General features: G+C 43.4%; 1 protein-coding gene across 1 annotated transcript in view; it reads right to left on the bottom strand.

The window, feature by feature from the left end:
• The window catches only part of LOC148044542 (uncharacterized), a 305,580-nt gene extending 280,413 nt beyond the window's left edge, over positions 1-25,167 (bottom strand). Inside the window, exon 1 of the mRNA XM_087719342.1 lies at positions 24,823-25,167. Coding sequence (XP_087575468.1) covers positions 24,823-24,883 — 61 coding nt within the window. The 5' untranslated portion in view covers positions 24,884-25,167. The remainder of the gene's footprint in view (positions 1-24,822) is intronic.
• Between the last annotated feature and the right edge of the window lie 250 nt (positions 25,168-25,417).

The raw sequence follows: 25,417 nt of genomic DNA, 5'->3' as shown, positions 1-25,417 counted from the left end.
TGATCTCATTCTACAGTCTCACACAAATGTGTTTCCCTAACATAATTTTTAGTCTTAGCAAAAATTGAGAAAGCTGATTTTTTTTCCCCCTCGGCACAAGAAAAGCCAAACACATGGGTATGCAAAGTTGATGGACCTTTGGAAGAGAGCTTTATATAAGTTGCAGTGCACTCTGTAAGGCAGTGGTTCCCAAACTTGGCAACTTTAAGACTTGTGGACTTCAACTCCCAGAATTCTCTGCTGGCTGGAGAATTCTGGGAGTTGAAGTCCACAAGTCTTAAAGTTGCCAAGTTTGGGAACCACTGCTGTAAGGCAATCGCCCCCAATTATGCACAGACTCACTATTAGCGATTCGGGGAGTAACTACACACCCTGAGAAGTATGCTAATGAAATAATTAAAGGCTCATCTAAAGAGTTGCTAGGAAAATCTCCTTCTCGGCAGTATTGACAGAGAACTGGTGAATTTCCATGCCCAGCATATAGTAACTTGGATTACCTACACATAAGCAGAGGTTCAGGAGAAGTAACCAGCCTCTAAATGTCATGGATGTAACCGGAGGACATCTTTATATTGTCTAGTGGAACATCAAAGATTATCTGAGACACCCCAACCATTCCATCACTCTCAAATGCCTTCTCTCGCCCAGTATACACTTCATTCATTTACTGTCCAATTATAGTGCTTAGCTATGAAAGCTGGTAAGATTTTTTTTCCAGCAAAAAATAAATAAGAGAAAAACAGAATTTTTGTAAAGCCTGCCATCAACAGTTCAAAACAAATCACCACAGCTGCAGAGTGTGAACCAGCAAACAAGTACTATATCTGTGTGTGCACCTTTACATAGATTTCCACTAGAGAAAAGACAATTCCATCTACAACTCAGGGATTTAACGTGGGATAGCCTTCAGGCTGAAACCTAAGAAAAAAAGACAAAGAAAGCAAGTTATTCGCACCATTTAACCTAGTAGCATTTTGAGCACCGCACAGAAGCTACACATGAAGACAAGCAGATACATGGATTTATCAGGCCAGCAAAATGACAATTCACCAAAGGCAAACTGTCCCTGATAAACAGGGAAACCAGAAACATTTATGAGGCATTACTGTTAGGAAGAGATACCATATTCTAGTATTTTTGGAAGTGAACGTTCAATCTGTGTCAGATTTTCAACTTTAAAGAGTGTGCCTCAGCTATTGGAATTTTTGGAAAGCCTGGTCTAAATCACAAAACATTCACATAAAAATTGTGATATTATCAGAACTAAAGTGACCTCTGACCTTCTGGGATTTCTTTCATCAATGGTGGCAATATGTAAGTTTTCTGAAGGAAGTTAGCTATGTCATTGCAGCTGTTCTTTCTATCTCTCAGCTTTAAATGGGTTCAATAAGGCCTTAATGCCCTTGAACCATAATGTATCTGTGTTGAATTTTAATTTTAAAGGGATTATCAAGAAAATCTATTCTTTCTGTCGATGCCCTTTGAAAAAAGTGGTAGAACACTTTTGACCAATTATCTTTGAAGGGGGCATTAAAAGAGCGGAAATACCCAAATATTTTAACTGGGAGCTGAGACTGGGAATCAAAGATGATTCGGTCTGATGTAACCTCCAGCGTATAATATGGCGCATTGTACTAAAAACAAAAAAACAAACCCCAAACCCTAAGCAGTTTCCCAATTTAGGCTTTTTGGAGAAATCTCTCCGCAGTGATTTTAGTTTACTTTTGCCTAATGAAATGAGAATGATTGCCTGCTAGAGCAGGGGTGTCAAACTCAAGGGCTGGGGACTGGATCCGGCCCACGGGATACTTAGATCTGGCCGCCTGGAAACAGCAAAGGACTGTCTTGTGGTGTCTCTGCAAGTGAAAACGGAGCTCAGGAGTGCCATGGGTGGCCCATTTTTGCTGGCAGAGGATTGCAGAATGCCATTGCAGCCAAAAACCGAGCTTGGGAGTCCATTTTCGCTGGCAGAGCGCTCAGGCCACCACCGGCACCGCCGACACAAGTGACATTGAGCTGACCATGCCCATCCTGGCCCCACAAGGTCAAACAGAATCATGATGTGGCCCTCAATAAAAGCCAATCTATGTTAGAGGAATCCACGGAGCATGTATGTATATGTGTGTTTGTGTCTATGTGTGTGAGGGGGTGTCAAAGTAATCACCAAGACAGAAGACAGGGTTGCAATTAAAGCCACACTCTTGTATCGCAACACTCTGTTTGCCTTTTTGCCAATGTTGACCTCCCACTGGGGTCTGCGCCAGTTAGGAACTGAACAAGGTCCGTGGTTTTCATTATAACACAAAGACCCTCAAACTACTTCATACCAGAATACCCTCTAACTACCATCTAATTGACTTCAGCCTGAAGTTTTCTGCTCGATCACTAGATTACTAAGGGAGGCTCCAATTCAAGAACCAAGAACCACTGGATGTCATTCATCAGCTGTTTATAAGCAGTCTCAAATGCTCTGCCCATCGAAATTTAGGAAGTATATATTATGATCTCTTTGTGGTGGTTGCGGGAAATTCAACTCTCAAGAATACCTTTTCAGCATACTATTACAATTTTTAATCTCCCTATGTTTGATGGAATGTAGGATTTACTCTAGGAATAGGGGAGAGGAGAAACCAACCGTTACAGAAGGAATTTCAGAAAAAGATAAACTTGGTCTTCCGGGAAGAGAAAGGGTGAAAAAGAAGCTCAAGTAAGCCTGCCTTATTTTTGTTAGGTATAAATTGGGATTAGAGAGAAACTCTGCTTTGAAGATTATGTTATAATACCTGAACAATAAAGATCATTCTTGATAGCCTAGCTCCGTGATGGTGAACCTATGGCAAGTATGCCACAGGTGGCACGCAGAGCCCTCTCTGCGGGCACACAAGCTGTTGCCCAACTCAGCTCTATCGTGCATGTGTGTGTGCCTCCCACTGGCCACCTGGTTTTCGGGTCTCTGCTGCACATATGGGGGTCACATGAGCATGTACAAGGGGTTAGGTATACACAGGGTGGGTTGCATGTACATGCACAGGGGCGCATGCACGTGCACGAGGGGTGGAGAGACCTCAGGGGTGTTGCATTCACATGCATGGGGTGGGGGGAGCACAGGGGTAATGCATGAATGCATGGGACAGGGTGCGCATGGGGGGTTGGGCGCGCTCGGTAGTTGCATGCTCGGTGGTTGCGCACTTTCAGCACACGGCGACAAAAAGGTTAGCCATCACTGGCATAGTTGTTTCTTTTTCTTGATCTGGCCTACCCCAAAGGGCTGACATTACCTTATGGTTTGTTTGATTTTAATGGCTATTGCCATAAATTACTTTAATGTATTGTTTATAACGTATTTTGCTGCTGTTTTCATTGCAAACCATTTCAAGTTGCTTCAGCACAGGAAGCAATCTATTAATACCTCACATAAATAATTAAATGAATTCATTACAATCATGCCGAAGCTTCTGAACACACACACACACACCCCAAAAAATATTTATTTCCTCAACAAACCTATTTGGGCACAGCTAAAACCATATATTAACAAAATATCAGAAAAACACTTTTATAATTTGTGCTTCATGCTGTCTGCATCAGAATTTTATCAAAGATAGATGGCAAAACTAATTCGCAAATCCTTCTGTTCGTCATTTAGTCATTCCTCAAACAAGTAACTCCTGACTTCTACAAATTCCAGGGAATAGCCATCCCTAAAACTTTGAATAGGAAGCAACTGTAGCTAATTAATAGCAATAACAATAGCAGTTAGACTTATATACCGCTTCATAGGGCTTTCAGCCCTCTCTAAGCGGTTTACAGAATCAGCATATCGCCCCCACAGTCTGGGTCCTCATTTCACCCATCTCGAAAGGATGGAAGGCTGAGTCAACCTTGAGCCGGTGAGATTAGAACCGCTGAACTGCAGATAACAGTCAGCTGAAGTGGCCTGCAGTACTGCACCCTAACCACTGCGCCACCTTTAAAAAAAAAATCAGAATCAACTTGCCTTTTCCCTTAAATGGCTGCAAAACAAGTTTGTTTCCAACAATAGGTAAAAAATACTCTACCTCAGAGGTGTCAAACTCAAGGCCCGGGGGCCGGATCTAGCCTGTGGGGTGCTTAGATCTGGATAGCGGGGCCGTCTTGGAAACAGCAAAGTACCGGCCCGCGGTGCCTCTATCAGCGAAATGGAGCTTGGGAGGGCCGCTTGCAGCTCTCCCATGCCCCATTTTCAGCCTTTGACAGCCTCCTGCAGCCCTCTGCCAACGAAAACGGAACCAGTGAAAACAGAGCCATCGAAGCGCGTGCCGGAGCACCAGATACACGAAGACCAGTTGGCCAGTGCATATGCACCCGCCAGCCAGCTGGTTCTTCAGGTTTCCAGCTGGCGCGCCAGTCAACTAGTCTTCGTGTGTGACAGTGTGCAGCTGGAGACAGTGCGCGTGCCCACAGAGAGGGCTCTGCATGCCACCTCTGGCACATGTGCCATAGTTTCACCATCACGGACCTAGGAAACAGTTGATGGTATCAGAGTGGAGTGCAAAGAAAACAATAAAAAAATAAACTACTGAAGAAATGGATATAAAAGTTATATTCTGGGATAAAGTGTTCAGAAAATTCAGTTAGCAGTTTTGTTGACTATGCATGAAAACATTTGTCTTTTACAGCATGCAGCTAAACCACAATATAAAAAGCTATACATCAGAAAAACGTGAGGCTTTGATAGACATGTATTTAAAAAGGCATTCAGAAAGACAACGTTTCGAATAATTCCTCACAGATTGAAAATTAAGGAGCCAGGATTATAGTTGGGCAAAGATTCAAAGTCACATGAAATAACAATTCAGAAGATATGGACTGGACCCTTGACAAAGTTGTTAGAATTTATTAGGCAGCAGAAGTAGTGGTAGAACTTTACTAGACTACAAATCATAGGGTGTAAAACATAAAGAATACCGCAAGCATCCAGCAAGTATAGAGACATGCAAGGGGAATAAAGCAAGGAAAGAAAGAGGATTTTGATCAGTAATTCAAAGGATGAGACTGCAGATCAGTGGTGAGTTTCCATTTTTTTTTACTAACTTTTTACTACCATTTTTTACTGTCAGCCTCTGCTTTGCTGCTGCTTCGGCTGCCATTGAAACGGGGAGGGGGGGCATGGTACTTGGGAGGGGTTTACTAATTGTGCTGGAGGAAGATTCTGGAGTTCTGCTGCCTGTCGGACTACGCATGCGGAGGAGGTTCCCGCCAAGGCCAACGGCACCGACATTCCATCTTGGTGATGCCTTTCGAAGTTATCTCACACCTGACACTTAGGAGAATTATGATTGGACTGTAACTGGGATGCCAAGGGGTGGGGAATGGGTTATTCTATATATCATTTGCTTTCGCGCCTAAATAATCAGTCTTCGCTTTGCTATGCTTCTAATCATTTATAATTAGTAAAAGTGCACTTGATTTCTATCAATGGAGTCTCGTGGTCTTCTTTCCTAATTACTCAATGAAGAGGTGCTGACAGGTTCGCTCGTGCGTGCTCGTGCACAATGCTTCTGCTTCTGTAGAAGCGTCCAGGCGGGTGGGCAGAGCCTCCCACCGCCACCACTACAGTTCGCTCGATCCGGGCCGAAATGGGAGCAACCAGGTGTCAAATAACTTATCGTTTTTAAGTATCTGTTAATTTAAAGTATCAAGCAAAATTATGAAGGAAAAGATTATTTCGGTCTCCAAAAGATTTTTTTTTTGTATATGCAATCCCTGGGAAAGTTGCAGCTGCTTTAAGGAGTTGTAGATAAGTGCTACATTTGCACTCCAGTGTGTTGTAAAGTGCGTTTTGGAGATCAGATTGCAGAGCCCTAGAAAAGAATCAATGTCCAAATTAATAAAGGAGAGGAAATCTATGTAATCCCATGCAATTAAGGTCTGCTGCAAGCTGAATCATCAATTCAGTCTGGAGAATGAATTTGATTCAAATGAATGAACTGATTTCAAAAGTCAGATCAATTCGGCCTATTGATTTGATTCTGAGTGATCACTGATATGTTTCAAATCATTGAGTCTTGTACATGCACAAATCAGCGAATCAGTTCAGAGACATCAAAAGAATCAGTCAGATTTAACCAAATAGCCAGTGAAGGTACAAATCAGCTATTCTCAGCAATGAGCATAATTCAATGCAACCACCTTGCAAGTTCTGCAATCCTCCAGTACATATGAAGGTGAAGCTAAACCAAGTTCATTGTCCGTCCTGCTGACTCAGGGGTGGGTTTCTCGCCCCGTTCCAACCGGTTCGGTTCGAACGGGGCCGTCGGCGTCCTCGTGCACATGCGCGGTGCACGCATGCGTACTAGCATCTGTGCGAGGCTCCAGCTGCTCCTGGAGGATCGCGCAGGCGCTGTATGCGTCCTGCGCATGCGTGGAAGCGCAGAACTTGTCAAAACTGGGTAAGGAGCGCGGGCGGGCGGGTGGGCCCTTCACCGTTCCCGGAAGTTACTTACTTCCGGGTTCGCCAACCAACCGGTTCGCAGGGACCGCCGCGAACTGGTTGAAACCCACCCCTGTGCTGACTACATGGACAACTTCGAACATTTGATTGGTTGCCAAATGGTGGTTCTTCCTGTTTTTAAAAGATCTGATTGATCTGACGTTATTAGGCTTGAAACCAGGCACTTTCCTCAAAGTCTGTATTTATGATTATAGGCTGAAGAGGCAGCTGAAGTAGGCAAAAGTCAAAAGCTTAAAAACCAGATGTGAATTAGGAATGACTTCACTCACAAGCTGCAGATGGGCCCTCAATCTTTTTTAGAAGGTCTCAGTGGGGAAAAAAATAGCCACCATCTATAGCTGTCCCCAGCCCTGAAATTCAGGATTATTATTATTATTTTCCCCTTTTGAAGACGATTCTATTACCTTTTAACATTTACCTAGAACAGTATTTTTCATGTTCAGCAATTTTAAGATATGTGAACTACAATTCACAGAATTCCCCAGCCAGCATGAGCAACATTAGGAATAATGGTCACATAATATCTAGCACAGTATTTGTCTATGCTATTACCCAAGAAGATGGGGTCAGTTCAGGGACTCCTAATCCTTGGTGAATGATTACTAGAGTGGAACCATCTAATATGGCTTCCTATCCAGCCTTCTTTCTTAACAAAAATAATTTAGTTTAAATTCGGCACTCCAGATTTTCACAAATCAGGGGGAGAAAAATAGTGGGAATCTTTCCCAGAAACACATCTTCAGCTTTCCTTTTCTGAAGACAAAGACCTGGAGGATATCACTTTAAAACTAGCACTACCCACTACAAGACTGAACAGGCAAAACCAGGCAAGTGGAATTAAGATTAGGACATCATGAGCGAGTCTTGTGAAACAGAGAATTCTATTATCCAAGCAACAAAGTGACTAGATATTCAAAATTAAACTAAATCAATATTATTTTGCATTTAGGATTAATTAAATTAAACAATTAAAACAAATGGCTGCCCCCAAATTAGAAAACAAAAGGAGAATGGGTGTTGTTGGTTCTTACCTGATATGCTCATTCTCTGTGAAGTGGAGACAGTAGCTAGACTGGGTTGGTCTGTCCACTAAACAATTGGACTGAGTCTACACTTGTGATGTCATCGATCCCTGGTGACTCCTCCCAGTTTAGACGAAGTAGACTGTAGACTCAAGTGGGAATTGTGAAACAAAAAAACATCTGCCAAAAGCATACTCTCTCCTCCACCCAAAAAGTTCAGTTCAGAGTGATTTACACTAGGGTGGGGTCACCACTTCACAGAGAATGAGTGTATCATTTAAGAACCAATGCCCATTCTCCTATGATCATGGAGACAGCAGCCAGACTGGGACATACCAAAGAATGGGCGGTCCACTAGTGTGGGAACAATAGAGTACAGAACGTTAAGGCACATGTACTTGTTGCAGCATTCTGCGACCAAAGGCTGCATCAGCCGACACATACTTGTCTAATTTGTAGTGGCGTATGAAAACTGTGGGAGATGACCATGTGGCTGCCCGGCAAACTTCTTCCAAGGTAGCCGTAGTTGCCGCACTCCGGGAAGAGTGGGCTGTAATGTTCTGTGGGACCTGTAAGGACTGAAGTTCATAAGCCAATTTAATACAGGCTCTGATCCACCACCTCAAACTCGACGGTGAGGCCTTGTTTCCCAAGGATGCCAGGTGAAAAGAGACAAAGAGAGATTCTGAATGGCAGAGCGAAGCCGTGCGGTCGATATAGATCTTAAGGGATTGGGGTACATCAAGTGTGTGCCATTTGTGCTCTCGCTCGTGATGAGGGGCTGGACAAAAATCAGGTAAAGTCAACTCTTGGCCCCTGTGAAATCGACTGTTGCCTTTTGGTAGGAAGGTTGGATCAAGGCGCAATACTACACAGTCTCTATGGAATATGCACAGATCATGTCTCACGGACAGGGCCGCCAAGTCTGAAACACGTCTAGCAGATGTAAAAGCCACTAGAAACAAAGTCTTGAGTGACAACAATTTCAACAACGTGGACCTTAATGGTTCGAATGGAGAAGTGAGAGCCTCCAGAACCCACGGCAAATCCCAAGTCGGGTATCTGTGGATGACAGGAGGACGGAGGTTCGAGGCTCCCCAGAGAAATCTCCGGACCAAGAGATGAGTGGAAAGATGTTCTGAGGCCGAGCCGTCCAGGGCGGAAGACAAGGCAGCCTCCTGTCGACGTAATGTATTAGGGGTGAGACCCTGATCTAGCCCTCTCTGTAAGAAGTCCAGCACTTGAGGAATGGAAGCCCTTAGTGGATCAATAGTCAGTTTAGAACACCAGAGTGCAAATGCTCACCACGTGGCATCATAAATATGGTTCATTGAACTTTTACACGATGCCTGAATAGTAGCAATGACATTGAGGGAGATGTTCTCTGCTGTTAAGGCTTGCCGCTCAATCACCATGGGGTTAATTGTAGCCACTGGGGGTCGGGATGGAGAACTGGCCCCTGGTGAAGAGAGATTAGTGGAATGTGCCATGGAGGGGAGATCAACAGTGTCACAAGGTCAACAAACCACAGTCGGCGCGGCCAGTGGGGCGCCAGGAGTAAGAGTTCTGCCTCCTGTTCCAACATCTTTCATACTACCCTCTGGATGAGAGGGAGGGGCGGAAATACATATAGTAGGCCCTTGGGCCACTGGCACCTGAGAACGTCTACCCCTTCTGCATTGGGGTCCACAAACCGTGAATAGTACTTGGGGACTTGGTTGTTGTCCTCTGTCGCAAATAGGTCTAGGACAGGCAGTCTGAACCAGACCATGAGACGATGGAAGAGGTCTGGGTGAACACTCCACTCTGCCTGATCTATTCTGGCTCGGCTCAACCAGTCTGCCTGGACGTTGGAAACCCTCTGAGATCGCTCCGCCCTGAGAGATGGTAGGTAAGATTCCGCCCATCGGCACAATAGATTGGCTTCTTGCATCAATGGGCAGGATCGGGTCCCCTCCCCCTGTCTGTTTATGTGCACCTTGGTAGTGATGTTGTCAGTCAGGATGAGGATATGATTGTCCTGAATCATGCGTTGGAAATGAATCAGGGCGAGGTGAACTGCTCGCAGCTCTAGCCAATTTATGTCGTTTTTGTTTTGTTCTAGCGACCACTGACCCTGTGCCACCAGGTTCTGCATGTGCGCTCCCCACCTTGTCAGGCTGGCATTCGTCATAAGAGACGGTTCAGTTCTCTGACTAATGTCCCCTGCAAAATTGCCGGGGACTGCCACCACCTCAGGGACTGGGTGACCTACCTGGGGAGGATAACCCTGTGGGGGGAACAGCTCCTATTGGTTTTCTGATGAGGGAGCATAAACCACTGTAGGGTCCTGCTGTGGAATCTGGCCCACGGAACTACCCCAAAGCAAGATATCATTTTCCCTAATAGTTGGGAAAGCAGTAGTAGGGACACTTTGCGTAGGCGCAAGGCCCTCCTGACTATCTCCTTGAGGCCAAGAATGCGGTCTTGGGAGAGAAACACCCTCTCCACCATGGTGTCTATAACGACTCCAAGATGAAGAATGCAAGTCCCGGGGACAAGGTAGCTGTTCTTGAGATTCACCTCAAACCCGTGATCCCACAGAGCCTGGATGGTTTGGGTTAGATCCCTTCTTGCTTGAAGAGGTGACCTGGACAACAAGAGAATGTCATCCAGGTAGCAAAGAATTCTGATGGGTGACGATCTGATGTAGGTAGCTAGGGCTGCCAGCACCTTTGCGAATACCCTGGGGGCGGAGGAGAGGCCGAACGGAAGTGCTCGGTACTGGAAGTGCCTCTCCCCCATAAGAGAACCGGAGAAATCTTCAGTGATCTGCGAATATGTGAAGGACCCTGCATTTAGATTCCATGAGTAGGGATCTAAGGGAGCTCCGAAGAACTGAGTACCACTGAAAGGGGAGGCTGCGAGGCGCCACTTGGTACAGACATCGGCCTGCCATGGTTTAAGCCATAGCAGGTGCCTAGCCGTAACCGAAGAGACCATGGCTTTAGAAGCAAGCCTGACAGCATTTAAGGAAGCATCCGCTGAATATTCGATGGCTGCCCTAACCTTGTTCAGATCCCTGTGTGACCTGGTATCAGTGGTTGCAATATGTTCCTTGAGCTGCTCAATCCACACTACAGCAGCCTGGAGAAAAATGACGTGGCTGTGGAGGCCCGAACTGCCCAGGCACCTGCCTGTTAACTTTTGACTAAAGTTTGATCTGACCTTTTCTCCTCAGGCTTGAGGACTTTCTCAGGGGCTCCAGAGACCACTGTGGATGAAGACAAGGCTGCAACCGGCGCGTCCACTGGAGAAGTCTCAAGAAACTTGGTAAGTTCTGGGGCAACATTGTAAAAGTGTTTGTCTAGGCTGGTAGGTTGGGGGCCTGTGCCAGGTGAGTCCCACTGCCGTTGGACAACATTCATGAAGATCTTAGGAGATGGAATAACTTCCTTTTCCACTGTAGGTTTGGAGAAAAGAGTGTTAGGACGATCGGTCGAAACCGGCCCAGCAGCCTGAGCCTGAGTAGAAGAAGCAGAAGACGAAGAAGGTAAGTTAGCTGCTTTTATTGCTTTGAACAGGAGGGATTTAAAGCGATCAGTTTTGAACAATCCGGCAAAAGCAGGGGCATCTGGAGTGGCCCCTTCGTCATCTGATAGGTCTGAGTCCCTGAGGGTGTCTTGATCTCCAAACATAGAAGCCTGAGTGGCAGAAACAGAGGGAGGGTTTTGCAGGGTGACCCCAGACACTATGTCTGTGTCTGTGAGATGGTCCCGGAGGAGGGTGCTGCTGAAGCCTGGCAGCAATGCGTTGTTTTATGGCTTCTGAAATTATGGCTGCCATTTCCGTAGGAGGGAGAGAGAGGTTTGAGGCACCCCTGTGCTCTGAGACGGAAGGAGGCTGGCCTGTTCAAATGTACGATCCCTATTGAGAGAGACATCAAAGAAATTGAGGAGGACAACTCCCCATCTGAATCATTTAATGATGAAGAAGGGCCCATGGGTGATAGTTCAGGGGGACCCAGGGAGACAGCTTGATCCACTTTGGGAGGGGGAGGAGAGGCCTGGATGTTCTGGTTCACTTGTTTCTGGGACCACTGAAATTCCTTCTCTAGGGCCTTTTGCCTTCACTCCTCAGCTTTAGTAGAGGATTTTTTGGGAGCTTTCCCAGTAACAGAAGCCTCTTTAGCCATCCTCTTGTGGCTGCTCCTTACTCCCGATGGACCTGCCCCTTCTGGTTCCTTGTTGGTAACAGCCCCCACCAAGGAGATACCAGCCATGACTGCCAAGGGCTAGACTCCGAATAGAGAAATGGAACGATCTCACCGCTGCTGTCCAGGGAAACGCCGCTGCAGCCTGGAGCATTTTTAGCTCCTCCATCAACACCACAATGCTGAGTGCCCAAGTTGCAAGATGGTGGCCGTGGTCTTCACTCGCTTTTCGTCCTCCCGCAGAGCCTCAAAATGGTGGCTGTTCCTCCCGATGCCAGACGGAGAGCTAAGCAGCAGTCCGCAAGACTTCTGAGGCAGCGACTCCTTCAAACGGCCAGGAAATGCAGAGTGCTTCGTTGGGAAAGCCTCTGAGCTGTAGCTCGTGAGCTAAACAGTCAATGCTGCCCTGAGCAAGGCTGGAATGCGTCCCGGAGCGAACTCATGGGCGTAAGGCAGACCGGCAAACTAAGCTGAAGCCCAAAGGCAATTTTGAATCTCCCGCTCAAACAGAACAGGAGAAAAAAAGGAAAATATATTCCAATCAAAATTTTTAATTTTGAAAAATGCCAATAAAGGTAATTGAGAGCAAGTTTAAAGAGGAGAGAGCAATTCTCACAGCTAGTCCAGGTTGGACTGAGTCTAAACTGGGAGTCACCAGGGCTCGATAACATCACAAGTGTAGACTCAGTCCAATTGGTTACTGGACAGAGCAACCTAGTCTGGCCGCTGTCTCCACGATCATAGGAGAAAAATGCACATTTATATTAGCCTTAACCAAGAGTTTGGTGGGTATATATGCTCCTTATGTCAAATACTTGCCAGCAGATTTCCCTAACCATAATATTACTGATCCAGGCCTTATTGCTTAAGGAAGAAAATAGTATGTTCATATTGTGGTCCGCTGGTGGCTTGCGGAGCTGGCAGCAGAGTCGGACAGCAAGGAGGTTGGGGGGAACATGGGCCAGTCCTGGAGTCTGGGGAAGGCTCGGATGAGGGCTCTGCGTCGGAGACAGAGAGGGGGCCAGGGTCATCTGGGAGTTATGTGCTGCCTCCAGAGCCTCCAGAATCGGACAGCAGCGAGGCAGAGGAACAAGCTCCCCCTGTTCCCAAGTGCACATGTGCAGAGCTGCCAGAAGGCAAGAACAGTTAAGACAGAACGGATGACTCAGGAGTAAGGCTTGGAGGTGATTGGCCCCTCCCATAGAACATAAAGGAGGAGCAAAAGCACAAGAGCTTTGCAGGAAGCAACTTAGCAATAGCAATAGCAGTTAGACTTATATACCGCTTCATAGGGCTTTCAGCCCTCTCTAAGCGGTTTACAGCGTCAGCATATTGCCCCCAACAATCCGGGTCCTCATTTTACCCACCTCGGAAGGATGGAAGGCTGAGTCAATCTTGAGCCGGTGAGATTTGAACAGCTGAACTGCAGAACTGCAGTCAGCTGAAGTAGCCTGCAGTGCTACACTCTAACCACCTCGGCTCTCAGTTGGTTGGTTCATGCTGGTCAGTTTACCTTCTGAAGCTCCATTTTGACTCTTTGTTCCATGTGACATTGCCAAACTAATTGCCAATTAAGTCATTGGCAGCGTTTCAAGGAAGATAAAGGTAGGTGCTTATCAGCCTTATCCCGAAGGACTTTGGCAATCTACTGTAGGACTCCTTACAACTATTTGGGACTCATTACAGGCTGTGAATGAACATAATTCATAGCCTTGGAAATAAAAAGAAGGTTTTTGGGACTAAGCATATGTTTTCTACTGTATCAGGAAACACCTCATGTACTGTTGTGATACAGAAGCTAAATAAGAAATGATAAGAAAAGGCTGACCATAGTCAAAATGCCACAGTACACTGTCTTAGTCAGGTGCCGGGCCTCAAACCAAGAATGATACATGGCAATTTTTCCAAGCTGATTTATCATTTTATACCTATAGACAAAATCCTGCCAAACTAAGCACTCTGCTATATGCATCTACTATACTCTGAACTATTAAGCAGGTGCTGTCTTCACTCTCTTTCTGGACTGAATTGCCCCTGGTTCCTCTGGGATGCACTCCTTCCTTCCTGGGAGTGCATCTCCTTACTACGTTCCATTACGTTAGATTAATAATTCCTTCATATCAATACAAAACACTTATTTTGACTCTGGTGTTTATATGGAAAGAAGCCCAGCTGAATTGCTTCTCTCTGCTTCCAGTCCTACTTGTCCTTTGAGGAGCCTCGCTTTGAATAATGTTTTAATCATCAATTAAAATGCTAGTTCATTTCATTCGGTTATGGGGTGTTTTTTTTTACAACATAGTTAAAGCTTCAAAGAGGACCATTTTAAACCCATTTGACTTGTTGGTTTGTGAATAGGAAATGTTATGGGAATATTCCCATAATTGGTCATCTGACCATCTTATGTATTATACTGGGGGGAAAAAAACTGTTGGGCATTCAGTAAACAGGCTTTACATATTATATTACATCAATTGTTCTTTAGCTGTGGTTTAATAAATAAAACCAATTCATGTACATATTAAACTACAAACAAAAGTGGTTAGAGCCGCACATTATATGAAAGCGTATGATTGCTGCTTTAATTTAATTTGAGTATTATATCTAGGGCTCCAGATCTGGTCTGCAAATATCCAGAGAACAATTTGATGGAAACAAAGGATATCTCTTGTTTCTGGTGGTGATCCATATTTTTGCAGGTCAGATTTAAAAGCCCTAGTTATGTGAACCTCACCAGAAGAGAAATGTTGGTGTGTGACATATTTGAATGAAAAAGGGCGTTGGTACTTACCTGATACGCCTCTTCTAATAGAGTGGAGATAGCATCCACTTAAGGGTTAACCCTGTCTGTTCTCCTATTGGATTGATTCTGGTTAATAATTAATTAGCCATCTATATAACCTGTCTCTGTGAGTGACTCCACCCAGCTTTGCGAGGAAGAACAAAAAGACAGACTCCATGTGTTATCCAACCTTCAAGTTTAGTAAACCATGTAATGCAAAACCAACAAGAAAGTTCAAAAGCACAAATAAGGCAGCGAACAACAACGTCATCAACTCTGTTCCCAGGTAAGCATGGAAACACAGTCTCCATACCGGGTGGGACTGGATGCTATCTCCTCTCCACTAGAAACGGCGAACCAGGTAAGTACCAACGCCTTTTCTCAATAGAGCTGAAGACAGCATCCACTTATGGGACAAACCCAAGCTAGTCCCCGTAGGGAGGGAAGAGGCTACCTGCCGGTATGGACTGCTTGCAGAACCCTGCGGCCAAAGGCAGCATCTGCTGAAGCGAACTTATCCAGCTTATAATTCTGAACAAAGGGCGAGGGGGTCACCCATGCCGCCACCCTGCAAATCTCCTCCAGGGAGGCCTGGGTATTCCACGCCGAGCTTCTGGTGGAATGGGAAATAATCCCCTGAGGGACCAGAGCACCTTTGGAGAAATAAGCCATGGCGATACATTTCCTAACCCATCTGCCTATGATAGTGACCGATACCCTCTGCCCCAGGGAGGAAGACTGGAAAGAAACAAAGAGACGTTCCGTCTTCCTCAAAGCCGACGTCCTCTGGATGTAGGTCTGAAGGGCCCGCCGGACATACAGCTTGTGCCACTGCTCCTCTAAGGGTCTCGAAGGCGAGGGACAAAAATTAGGTAATACAATTTCTTGTGCCCGATGGAACCACGAATTGACCTTGGGTCGGAATGATGGGTCAAGCCTGAGGACCACCCTATCTTCATAAAAGGTGCACAGACCCTCCCCAATGGATAGTGCCTGGAGTTCTGATATCCTCCGCGCAGATGTGATGGCAATTAAGAATGCGACTTTCAGGGAAAGAAACTGTAGGGGAGTAGCATCTATGGACTCAAATGGGTCTTTCGTGAGGGAGGTGAGGACCTTAGATAAGTCCCATGTGGGATATCTGTGTGGCCTTAAATTAGAAGCCCCTTTCAAAAATCTTCTAACTGCCGGGTTCAGACAAATCGGTCCGTACCGGTAGCATTTCACCCCGATCTATATGTTGCTTGTATCACTTGAAGAGAAGTAAAGTTCTGAAAACGTTAAGTTGAGACTAATATATTTTTGACATAAAAAATGGAAAAGGCTACTCTGAGTGAGGCATCAAACTTGCATGGAAATCTTAGAAGGGCTGGAATTTGGTTTAGATTATCAAATCTAAGTCTAATTGTCAAGAAAAATCCAAATGGCTCTTGAATTCATAGTTTGTCTTCACACTGGACCACGACTTGCTAAAAGTATATTTTATTAAATCTGCGTCTTTAAAGAACTCTAACTCCCATAAACAATTAATTTTATACAACCTCCTCCTATTAAATTTATAGAACAGAATTTAAAGGCACATGCATCTCCATTGAAAAGAAGTACTAGAAATGCCTTATCATTTTTTTGACAGGGTGGATACGTTTTGAGAATGATTGATTTACAAGTGCAGAGCTCATACTGAGTGGCTGAAATCTAGGGCTGAAATTCAAAATTATTAGCAGAAAAATATTGGGGGGGGGGGCAGAAGTGACAAGCTATTTCTTTTCTCATATCTGATGAGGGAAGGAGGAAGGGAAACGGGTAAGAATTAGGAAAGAAATCACCGAGCCTGTTGAGTTACTTGAGGCAAAATTGACTTTAAAAAAAAAACACCTGCATTCAGGAATTTAAATAAGGCGTCTATTTTTATTCCAGCCAATCATCTGATCTGAAAGTTAGGAAGAATCAATTTAACAAGAAGTGTATTTAATCTGAATCACTTATCCATTCATAGGGATAATGGAGAAGAGAAGCCACATAGGAGCTTCAGTTACCATAACTAGGGTCCTATAAATTATTAGCAGAATTCTGATAGCTTGAAGGTAAAAGTGATTAACAGAGGAAAGTTATTTGCTCTAATCATTTCTTTTTCAGAATAAGAAAGAAGAGTTGCAGTCCTTATTGCAGCTACTACCGTAATATTTACGGAAGGAGAAATATACCAGAGCCATCCAGTATCCTGGTGGATCATATTCATCAGCTTAAATCACAAAAATCTGTCAAAATACAGTGCATGCAGCTTGTTAGTTCCTGTGTAGCCCAAAGCTTTATTGAATCCACTGCTCAAGTATTTTATTCTCCAACTGGCATAAGATGCACTCCGCATGTTCTTAGATGACAGAACAATGGCCTCCATATAATGGGCAATTCTGGCTACTAGAAAATACCTCAGGAGTCTATAGTAATTGGGAAAAAAGATATGATAGCTCCCACCATCATTGTCCAAATGGAACCCAGTGCTGGTTCTTGGTCTAATTGACTTGTTTAGTTGTCGGCTCTGAAAGCAACTGCTTGAAACAAGTCGGATATCATCACTCCCGCTGGGGTGCAAAGCTTGCTTTTACTGACGCCAACACTCTTTGTCCAGCTTATTCTGCTTGTAGTACACTTGAATGAGATGTACTGAGAAATACTGATATACCGATATAAGAGACCACCTCATCACCTGTTTTTCTATGCTGTAAGATGCACAACCGGCCTCTTCTTGTTCTCTAGTATCTAGTTCTCGAGTTGCTCACTTGTTCTCTAGTATCTCTGAGGTTTTCTCACTCTCTTTCTTTCTCCGACTTTGGTATTGGAATTTTTCAACAAGGCCTATCACTATTTATTTATTTATTTATTTATTTATTTATTTGTCTTGTATGCCGCCCACTCCCGGAGGACTCCGGGCGGCTCACAAAAGACAAGGGAAAGGGGGGAACGAGACAAAGACAACATATTAAAAACAAAACCAACATTCACAATTTCCGTGGAGGTAGATGCTTCTCAGCTCCCCCCAGCCTGCTGGAACAGCCAGGACTTGGTGGCTTTGCGGAAGGCCGGGAGGGTAGTAAAGGTCCGGATCTCAACAGGGAGCTCCAGAGGGCTGGAGCTGCAACAGAGAAGGCCCTCCCCTGGGGAGTCGCCAGCCGACATTGGCTGGCAGATAGAATCCGGAGGAGACCCAACCTGTGCGATCTAATTGGTCTGAGAGAGGTAATCGGCAGGAGGCGGTCTCTCAGGTACCCAGGTCCGATGCCATGTAGGGCTTTATAGGTAGCGACCAGCACCTTGAAGCGGATTCGGAGACTAATAGGTAGCCAGTGCAGCTCGCGGAGGATAGGTGTAACGTGGGTGTACCTTGGTGCACCCACAATCGCTCGCGCGCCTGCATTCTGGACTAATTGGAGTCTTCGAACACTCTTCAAGGGCAGCCCCATGTAGAGCGCATTACAATAATCCAGTCTTGAGGTAGCCCAAGTTCTGATTGCAACAAATAACTAATGAATACACTTAAGACAGGAATTTCTATAGTATTTTAACTTTAAACTGATGGATTTCATGGATCAAAAGCAAACGGCACAAGCTGATCTTCTTTTTCCTTGTCCCTCTCTTCTCCCTTTCTATATTGATAAAATGGGGAGATGCACTGCAGTGTTAGAATTGTTATCTCAAACAGAAATTAATAAAACATGCTCCGGTTTCTTTTTCTAATTGGTTGCAGACAAAAATCAGCACAGGATAGAAATGGGCAAACCTTCACTCCCCATCAAGTCATGGCTTGTAAACTCTGAACAAAGAGTGATCAGTAAAAAGCTATATAGCTTGTGAAATGCTAATAAAATAAATTAATGCACAAATAAATATTCTTTGTTGGATGAGTTAAGTAGTAAGCATTTCACAAATTCCTCCCTGGCCATATTCTCAGGGGCACTGTGATTTGTGATATGTGCATTGGGGTTTGGGAGGCATTAGCCATCCCTACTAACAAATCTTTAGACTACCTCATACACTGCACAATTGTTATCCCTGTGCAATGTATAGAGTCTAGAGTCTGCAACATACAATGTCACACACTCCTCAAGGAGTAGAAAGTGTTACCAGTGGCTACTGGTAGAATTATTTATTGCTTCTGCTTCATTATTTTAGTATTCATTGCCTTCACCTGTGATGAATATCCAAATAATGCTTGAAAACATCATCACATCCCTTTTCTCCTGACATTTATAGCATTCATTTGCTCAGGGAGGGGAAATTTAATCTTCCACAATTATAAGGAAAAGTGATGGCAGCACTTTTCTCATCATCAGGTGCCTTTAGCAAATGAGATTTTCCCACCTACAATCCGGTATGAAACTCCTAATCCTTTAAACGATTCGTATCCGAGAACAATCCAGTAAGCCTGAGGTAACACTGCAAGAGGACTGTCAATTAATTCAGAATTCTTCCCATAGAATTCTCATTCCAGAATCTTCATTCTGGAAGTAGGTGAAATCATTCTTTTTTCACAGTTTACCTTAAGGCACTTATTTCCAGTAGTGATGGTTAAAGATACTGGGAGCTACAATTCAGGACGTCTGGAATGGTGCCAGTTAAGGATGAGGCCTGAAGATATTTCATTTTTTTTAAAAGCTTAAGTGCTATATTTTCACAAATCCAGCAATGATTCCTTTTTACTTCAGGCCAAGCAGCTTCGGTATATTTTGGTTCCTGAAGCAAAAGATGAGATGAGGTTTTCCAAATTCCAGGTATTGGTGTAAGTTAATTATATTAGGATCTTTAGCCCACATAAAAGAAACAGACTAACTTAGAGAAATGTGATATTGTACTTCCAATTATCCCATTGTCACTTGTCCCTACATGCAAGAATAGCAAGTGGCTACAACTTACTTTCTTGCAACTCTAAAATACAGACAGTCCTTGACTTATTTATGACTGGTTACTTAGCGACCAAGTTACAACAGGTACTCCCAAAGCTACTTATAACTCAGTTTTAAAGATTCAACATTGGGCCACTCCTCATGGCCATGTGATATTTTGGAGGCTCAGTACTTATGGCTCGTACTTATGGCCATTTGTAGCACCCCGCTATTACATAATTTCAATTTATTATGGTTTTGCCAGAAACCAATATTTACTTAGCAATAGCAATAGCAGTTAGACTTATATACCGCTTCATAGGGCTTTCAGCCCTCTCTAAGCGGTTTACAGAGTCAGCATATCGCCCCCAACAATCCGGGTCCTCATTTTACCCACCTCAGAAGGATGGAAGGCTGAGTCAACCCTGACCGGTGAGATTTGAACCGCTGAACTGCTGAACTAGCAGTCAGCTGAAGTGGCCTGCAGTACTGCACTCTACCCACTGCGCCACCTCGGCTCTAACTTCTTACTTTGTTGCACCTTAGGAAATAATGACCGCAGTGTTTGCTTAACAACTGCCATGTTCACTTAGCAACAGGATATTTGCTTAACAATCATAGGATTCAATTAATGACTGCCACAAAAAGGTCATAAATAAAAAATAATATTCCTTGATTTTATGACCTTTCCGTGGCAGTCATTAATTGATCTGCTTTACAGCCATCATGACATAAGTGTGGAGCTCAATTACGGTCAAGAGCTACCTGTGTCCATTTTCTGGGAGCGATGTCTCATTTTACTTCATAGCAAGGCTAAGCTTGAAACAATGGCAAACAATGTCAAGAGTTAAAATATCCTTCAACCCCATTTTAATTTAAAAATACAGTTGTTCAGTTAATAACATGGTTGTTACGTAAACCTGGCTTTCCCTTAGACTTTGTCAAAAGGTTACAAAAGGTGATCATATGACCCCAGGACGCTGCAACCATCATTCATAAGAGTCAGTTGCCTAGGGTCCGAATTTTGATCATGTGATCATGGGAATGCTTCAACTGTCATAAGTGTGAAAAATGGTCAAAAGTCACAGTTGTAACTTCAAATGGTCATTAAAGGAATAATTACAAGTCAAGGACAACCTTTATAGTGGTTTCCAAATAGGATACCACAATGCCAACCCATAATACCTGGACCAATTATTTTGCTTACTTAAGTAATCTTTAAATGACAGTATGCTGTTAGTGTCTTATTTTGCCACATGTGGGGTTAATCTCAAATAATGTATTATGGCCAAAGCACATATAATTGAAGCGATGTACAACATTGTCTTGAAAATCTGATTTGTGTTTTTATTAATAGCAATCTATAGACATATCAAAATGCAGGTGAAACTGACATCTTGTATAATCAGCATTTGACTATTCTGAATAGCAATTCGATCATCCTCGTTTTTATAAGCATTTTTTTTAAATAAAGTCTATGTTGTATTGTTGTTTCTCTTGTTGTGTGACAAGACTATTCCTGTAATTACTACATTCCACAGCTGTATTTTCTTTCTCTGTCTGGCATCCCTAATTTGTTGACCTCTAAAACATACTCAGTTTTGGGAACGAAAACCAGTTGCTACAGATCCTACATCTATAATTGTATGTGTATAAAAATAAATTCTTCTGCATGTACACATTCACAACTGGAAGACACATGGTTTTATATATGAAAGAGATACTTGATGGTATGAAACAAAACCACTGTTATAAATGGTGTAACCAGTAGGCCACTTTTATTTAAATAAAACGCATTTAAAAAATAAAAATAAAATAAGTAGCCATACGTCTTATATTCCATAAAAGTGGTTGGGTTTCAGAGAATTCCCTACTGTTTGAGTGCCTGACAGGGTGGTACTGTGCCCAGTACCAACTTTACTTTCCCTGTTCAGATATATTAACTTCTCAAGAAGCAATTTTCTTGAAAATTTAATATAGCAAGGTTTCATATTCATCAATATACTATCTATCCTCTTTATGTCTTAACAAGAAATGGACAATTTTCTCCACATGAAAAAAAGGTCAGGATTCTATTTTTTATTTAATTTATTATAAAAATATGCGTGGCCTCTCATCTTGCAATCCACTCTGGACACCGCACGAGCACCAAAACAATTTGTAGAGAGCCAGTTTGGTATAGTGGTTAAGGTGTTGGCCTAAAAACCAGGAAAATGAGTTCGAGTCCCGCCTTAGGCATGAAAACCGGCTGGATGACTTTGGGCCAATCTCTCTCTCTCTCTCTCAGCCATGTTGTAGGGGGAAAAGAAGAGGAGGAAGGCCTACGTTTGCTGCCTTGAGTAACTTTTAAAGTAATAAAGGCAGAATAAAAAAATCTAATAAAGAGAAAATTGTAGAAACAATAAACTGAGTGGCTTTGGATGCTGTCCCCGAAGGACAGCCTAGACAGTCCATCCTTAACCCTGGGGGGGGTGTGAAAATTTACACCCCTCAGAGAGGGCCCGCAATTTGGGGGTCCTCCTGGATTCACAGCTGACAGTGGAACACCATCTGTCGGCTGTGATCAGGGGGGGCCTTTGCCCAGGTTCACCTGGTGCACCAGTTGTGGCCCTATTTGGATCGGGAGGCACTTCAAACGGTTACTCATGCCCTTGTCACCTCAAGGCTGGATTATTGCAATGCGCTCTACATGGGGCTACCCTTGAAAAGCGTTCGGAGACTGCAGCTAGTCCAGAATGCGGCCGCGCGAGCAATATTAGGTATACCGAGGTACACCCACGTTACACCTGTCCTCCGCGAGCTGCACTGGCTACCAATCGGTTTCCGGACGCAATTCAAGGTGTTGGTTATTACCTTTAAAGCCCTACATGGCTTAGGGCCAGCATACCTGCGAGACCGCCTACTGCCACATAGCTCCCAACGGCCGGTAAGATCCCAGATTGGGCCTCCTTCAGATGCCGTCAGCCAGAAAGTGTCGGCTGGCGGGTCCCTGGAGGAGAGCCTTCTCTGTGGCTGCTCCGACTCTTTGGAATCAGCTACCCCCAGAGATCCAGACCTTACCCACTCTCATGCCTTCAGGAAAGCTGTTAAAACCTGGCTGTTCTGGCAGGCCTGGGGCTGTTGACCTCATTGTTGAGGTCCAGCCCCGATTAGAACGAATGCATGTGTTGTGATTTTAAACTGTCTTTTTCTTATTTTCTTTTTCTTCTTTCTTCTTTTGTAAGCCGCCCGGAGTCCTTCGGGATTGGGCGGCATATAAATTTTAATAATAAATAAATAAATAAATAAATAAATAAATAAATAAATAAATAAATAAATAAATAAATAAATAAATAAATAAATAAATAAATAAATAAATAAATAAATAAATAAATAAATAAATAAATAAATAAATAAATAAATAAATAAATAAATAAATAAATAAATAAATAAATAAATAAATAAATAAATAAATAAATAAATAAATAAATAAATAAATATGCCAAGCAAAAAGTCCTAAATAAAACAAACTAAATGCAAACAGACTCCATTATTGCAACACCCAGACCACACGATCTGAGGAAATGCAATGTGGTAGCAAACATTTTCCTTACAAATGTGAAGTGCAACTGTTATCGACCTATATTTCTCCCATGCTTTTGATCCCTCACCTAATAGCTCAGTGGTGGGTTTCAAAAAACTTTGGAACCTCTTCTGTAGGTGTGGCCTGCTTTCCGGGTCCACTGGTGGAACCTCTTCTAACCGGTTCGGTAGATTTGACAAACCGGTTCTACCGAACCGGTGCGAACTGGTAGGAACCCACTTCTGTAATAGCTATTCTGATGCAGCTCTCTTGACTTTTCTTTTCTGTATACTAATTCTTCTGATTTGGGGCCCCTCTTCTTCCTTGCAGTGCTCATAGTTTCTCCTTCTCCCTCATTGGTAATTAAAATGCTGGAAACAATATTTTCCCAAAGGCATCTGCCCCAATCACTTAACATAAAGAAAGTTAAACTTTGCAGTATTTCGGATCCAAGGGAAGCAAGAAGACATCCCTGCCCCCATCTATTTTCTGCCTCCCGAGTCCCAGCTGCCCGGAAGGAAATGGGTTTTTTGCAGTAACCTTCCCCTGGAATGGGGAGGAAATGAAGCTTTTACAGTATCCTTCCCCTGCCATGCCCACCAAGCCACGTCCACAGAACCGGTAGTAAAAAACATTGAATACCACCACTGAGCGAAAGCAATAGCTAAGTGATATATGCAAAGGTGCAGAGTAATTTTTTGAAGCTTTTTACTTTCGGTGAAGGGGATCTAAAAGTTTAAGAGGTTACATGAAGGCCCCATTTTTATCTGACTCAACACATGTGACATATGTAAAACAGAGTAGGGTTTCAATCACACAATGTGGAAAATGGTTATGCTTGGCCTAAGAATTACAATCTTTGGCCCTTATCCCACCATTCCATATTTGGGATGTGAAATATAATTTCCTACCTGCAGTGCAAAACCCTGCTATATAAAAAGTTGGGAATATTTGATTAGGATTTTTGTCCTGACCAAGGGGTTAAAATACATGAGCTTGATTCATCAGACTAGATATTCAGATCAAAAAATAGCCAGAAGGCCCAGTATACTAAACCGTAATTTTTTTAATATACTTGTACCAAAATGAGAAACATTTCACCTGATCTTTACTTTCCAAGCCTTCAGCTCTTGCATATTGATTATAAAATTCCTGTAGCCTTGCCATGGTATCCATAAAACCATTACTCAACCAATTACCCATGTTTGGATTATAGATACGAAATGGCTAAAATTTCTGGAGCTACAATCCAAATGTATCTGGAGGAGGGTGTATTTGGGAACGCCAATTTAACAACTTTTGAGATTTTTGGGAAATATCAGGCAGCACCCTTGCAGTTTCACACTATGCTTTGATTACACTATAGGAATTTAATGTGCCCTCTCGAATATATCCAATAGTTCCTCATAGGGATGCTTTTCATGAAAACTCCGAAGTGGTGAGGAAATATTTCAGGAAAAGTCTCTCTAAACTGACAAATATCTCATAGTTAATGGAAGAATACCAGCCTCCTCCAAAACACACTTCGGAAAACAAGATAACAAATTATCAAAAGTTTGTCTTTTTACTCTTCCTAAGAGCGAGCATATAAAGATCATTTTTATCTCGTTATTTGTGGCTTAGGCCTTTCAATGAAATATGGATTTCCCTGAATGGGTTTTACTTCGGAGTGACTACGCTCTGTTAGAGCCACGGTTTGCTAATACTATTTTAAAGTGCTGCATGCCTGCATTTGTGCCTGTGGATGATTGGGAGGAATATACTTCAAGAAACACCATGTATACAGCCATCACCTCCCTTGAATTCTACCTTTCTCTCCTCTTCCCAAATACATCCAGGCACAAGACAAGAGGCAGTTTTTGTGCCTTGATTAGAAAGAAGAGATACTTACCTATGTTGATTATAGGGGTTGAGTCAGAGTACATTTTTAAAGATTCATAGTCATTGTCCATTGCCAAATTCTTTCACTGCTGGTAAATGTCTTTATTATGCTCACAGTCTTGTCTCAGCATGTATGGCCTTGGGGAAGCATCGGACGTCCTTTCAGCTCTTAGCAGAGCAAGCTTGGTACAATTTCAACAGGAAACCCTTTGCGTTGCTCAGTATCAACACTACAGAAGCCAGAGTGCAACGTCATCTCTTTTTTCTCTTTCGGATTCCGTCTCCAAACTTTAGAAAGCACACTGTCAACTAGCTGCTGCTTTCAACTTTAATAATACACTTGAAAAGAGGTGTTTATGTTTATGTAAGTAGTTTACGCTGGCTAGACCAATAGCAACGTGCTTGGGGCTGGGGCTGGGGATGATCTCAGTTGGAAACAGGAACTGAAAGTATATTTCACCAGCTCGTTTTGTCTGTAAACAGCCTGGTTGTCCTTCTAAGCGCCTGGCCGTATTGTGTAAGGAAATTCAAATAGTTCAATTGGGATCTTTGATTAAGTTAGCTGCACGCATCTTAATTTATTGGCTTTTTAGTTTTGCTGTTCG

This window comes from Thamnophis sirtalis, unplaced genomic scaffold (assembly GCF_051295495.1).
Source record: "Thamnophis sirtalis isolate CommonGarterSnake01/CBP01778 unplaced genomic scaffold, rThaSir2_p1.2 scaffold_7, whole genome shotgun sequence".
Classification (NCBI taxonomy): domain Eukaryota; kingdom Metazoa; phylum Chordata; class Lepidosauria; order Squamata; family Natricidae; genus Thamnophis; species Thamnophis sirtalis.
The sequence above is the reverse complement of the archived record's forward strand: the minus strand, read 5'-3'. Positions and strand labels throughout refer to the sequence as shown.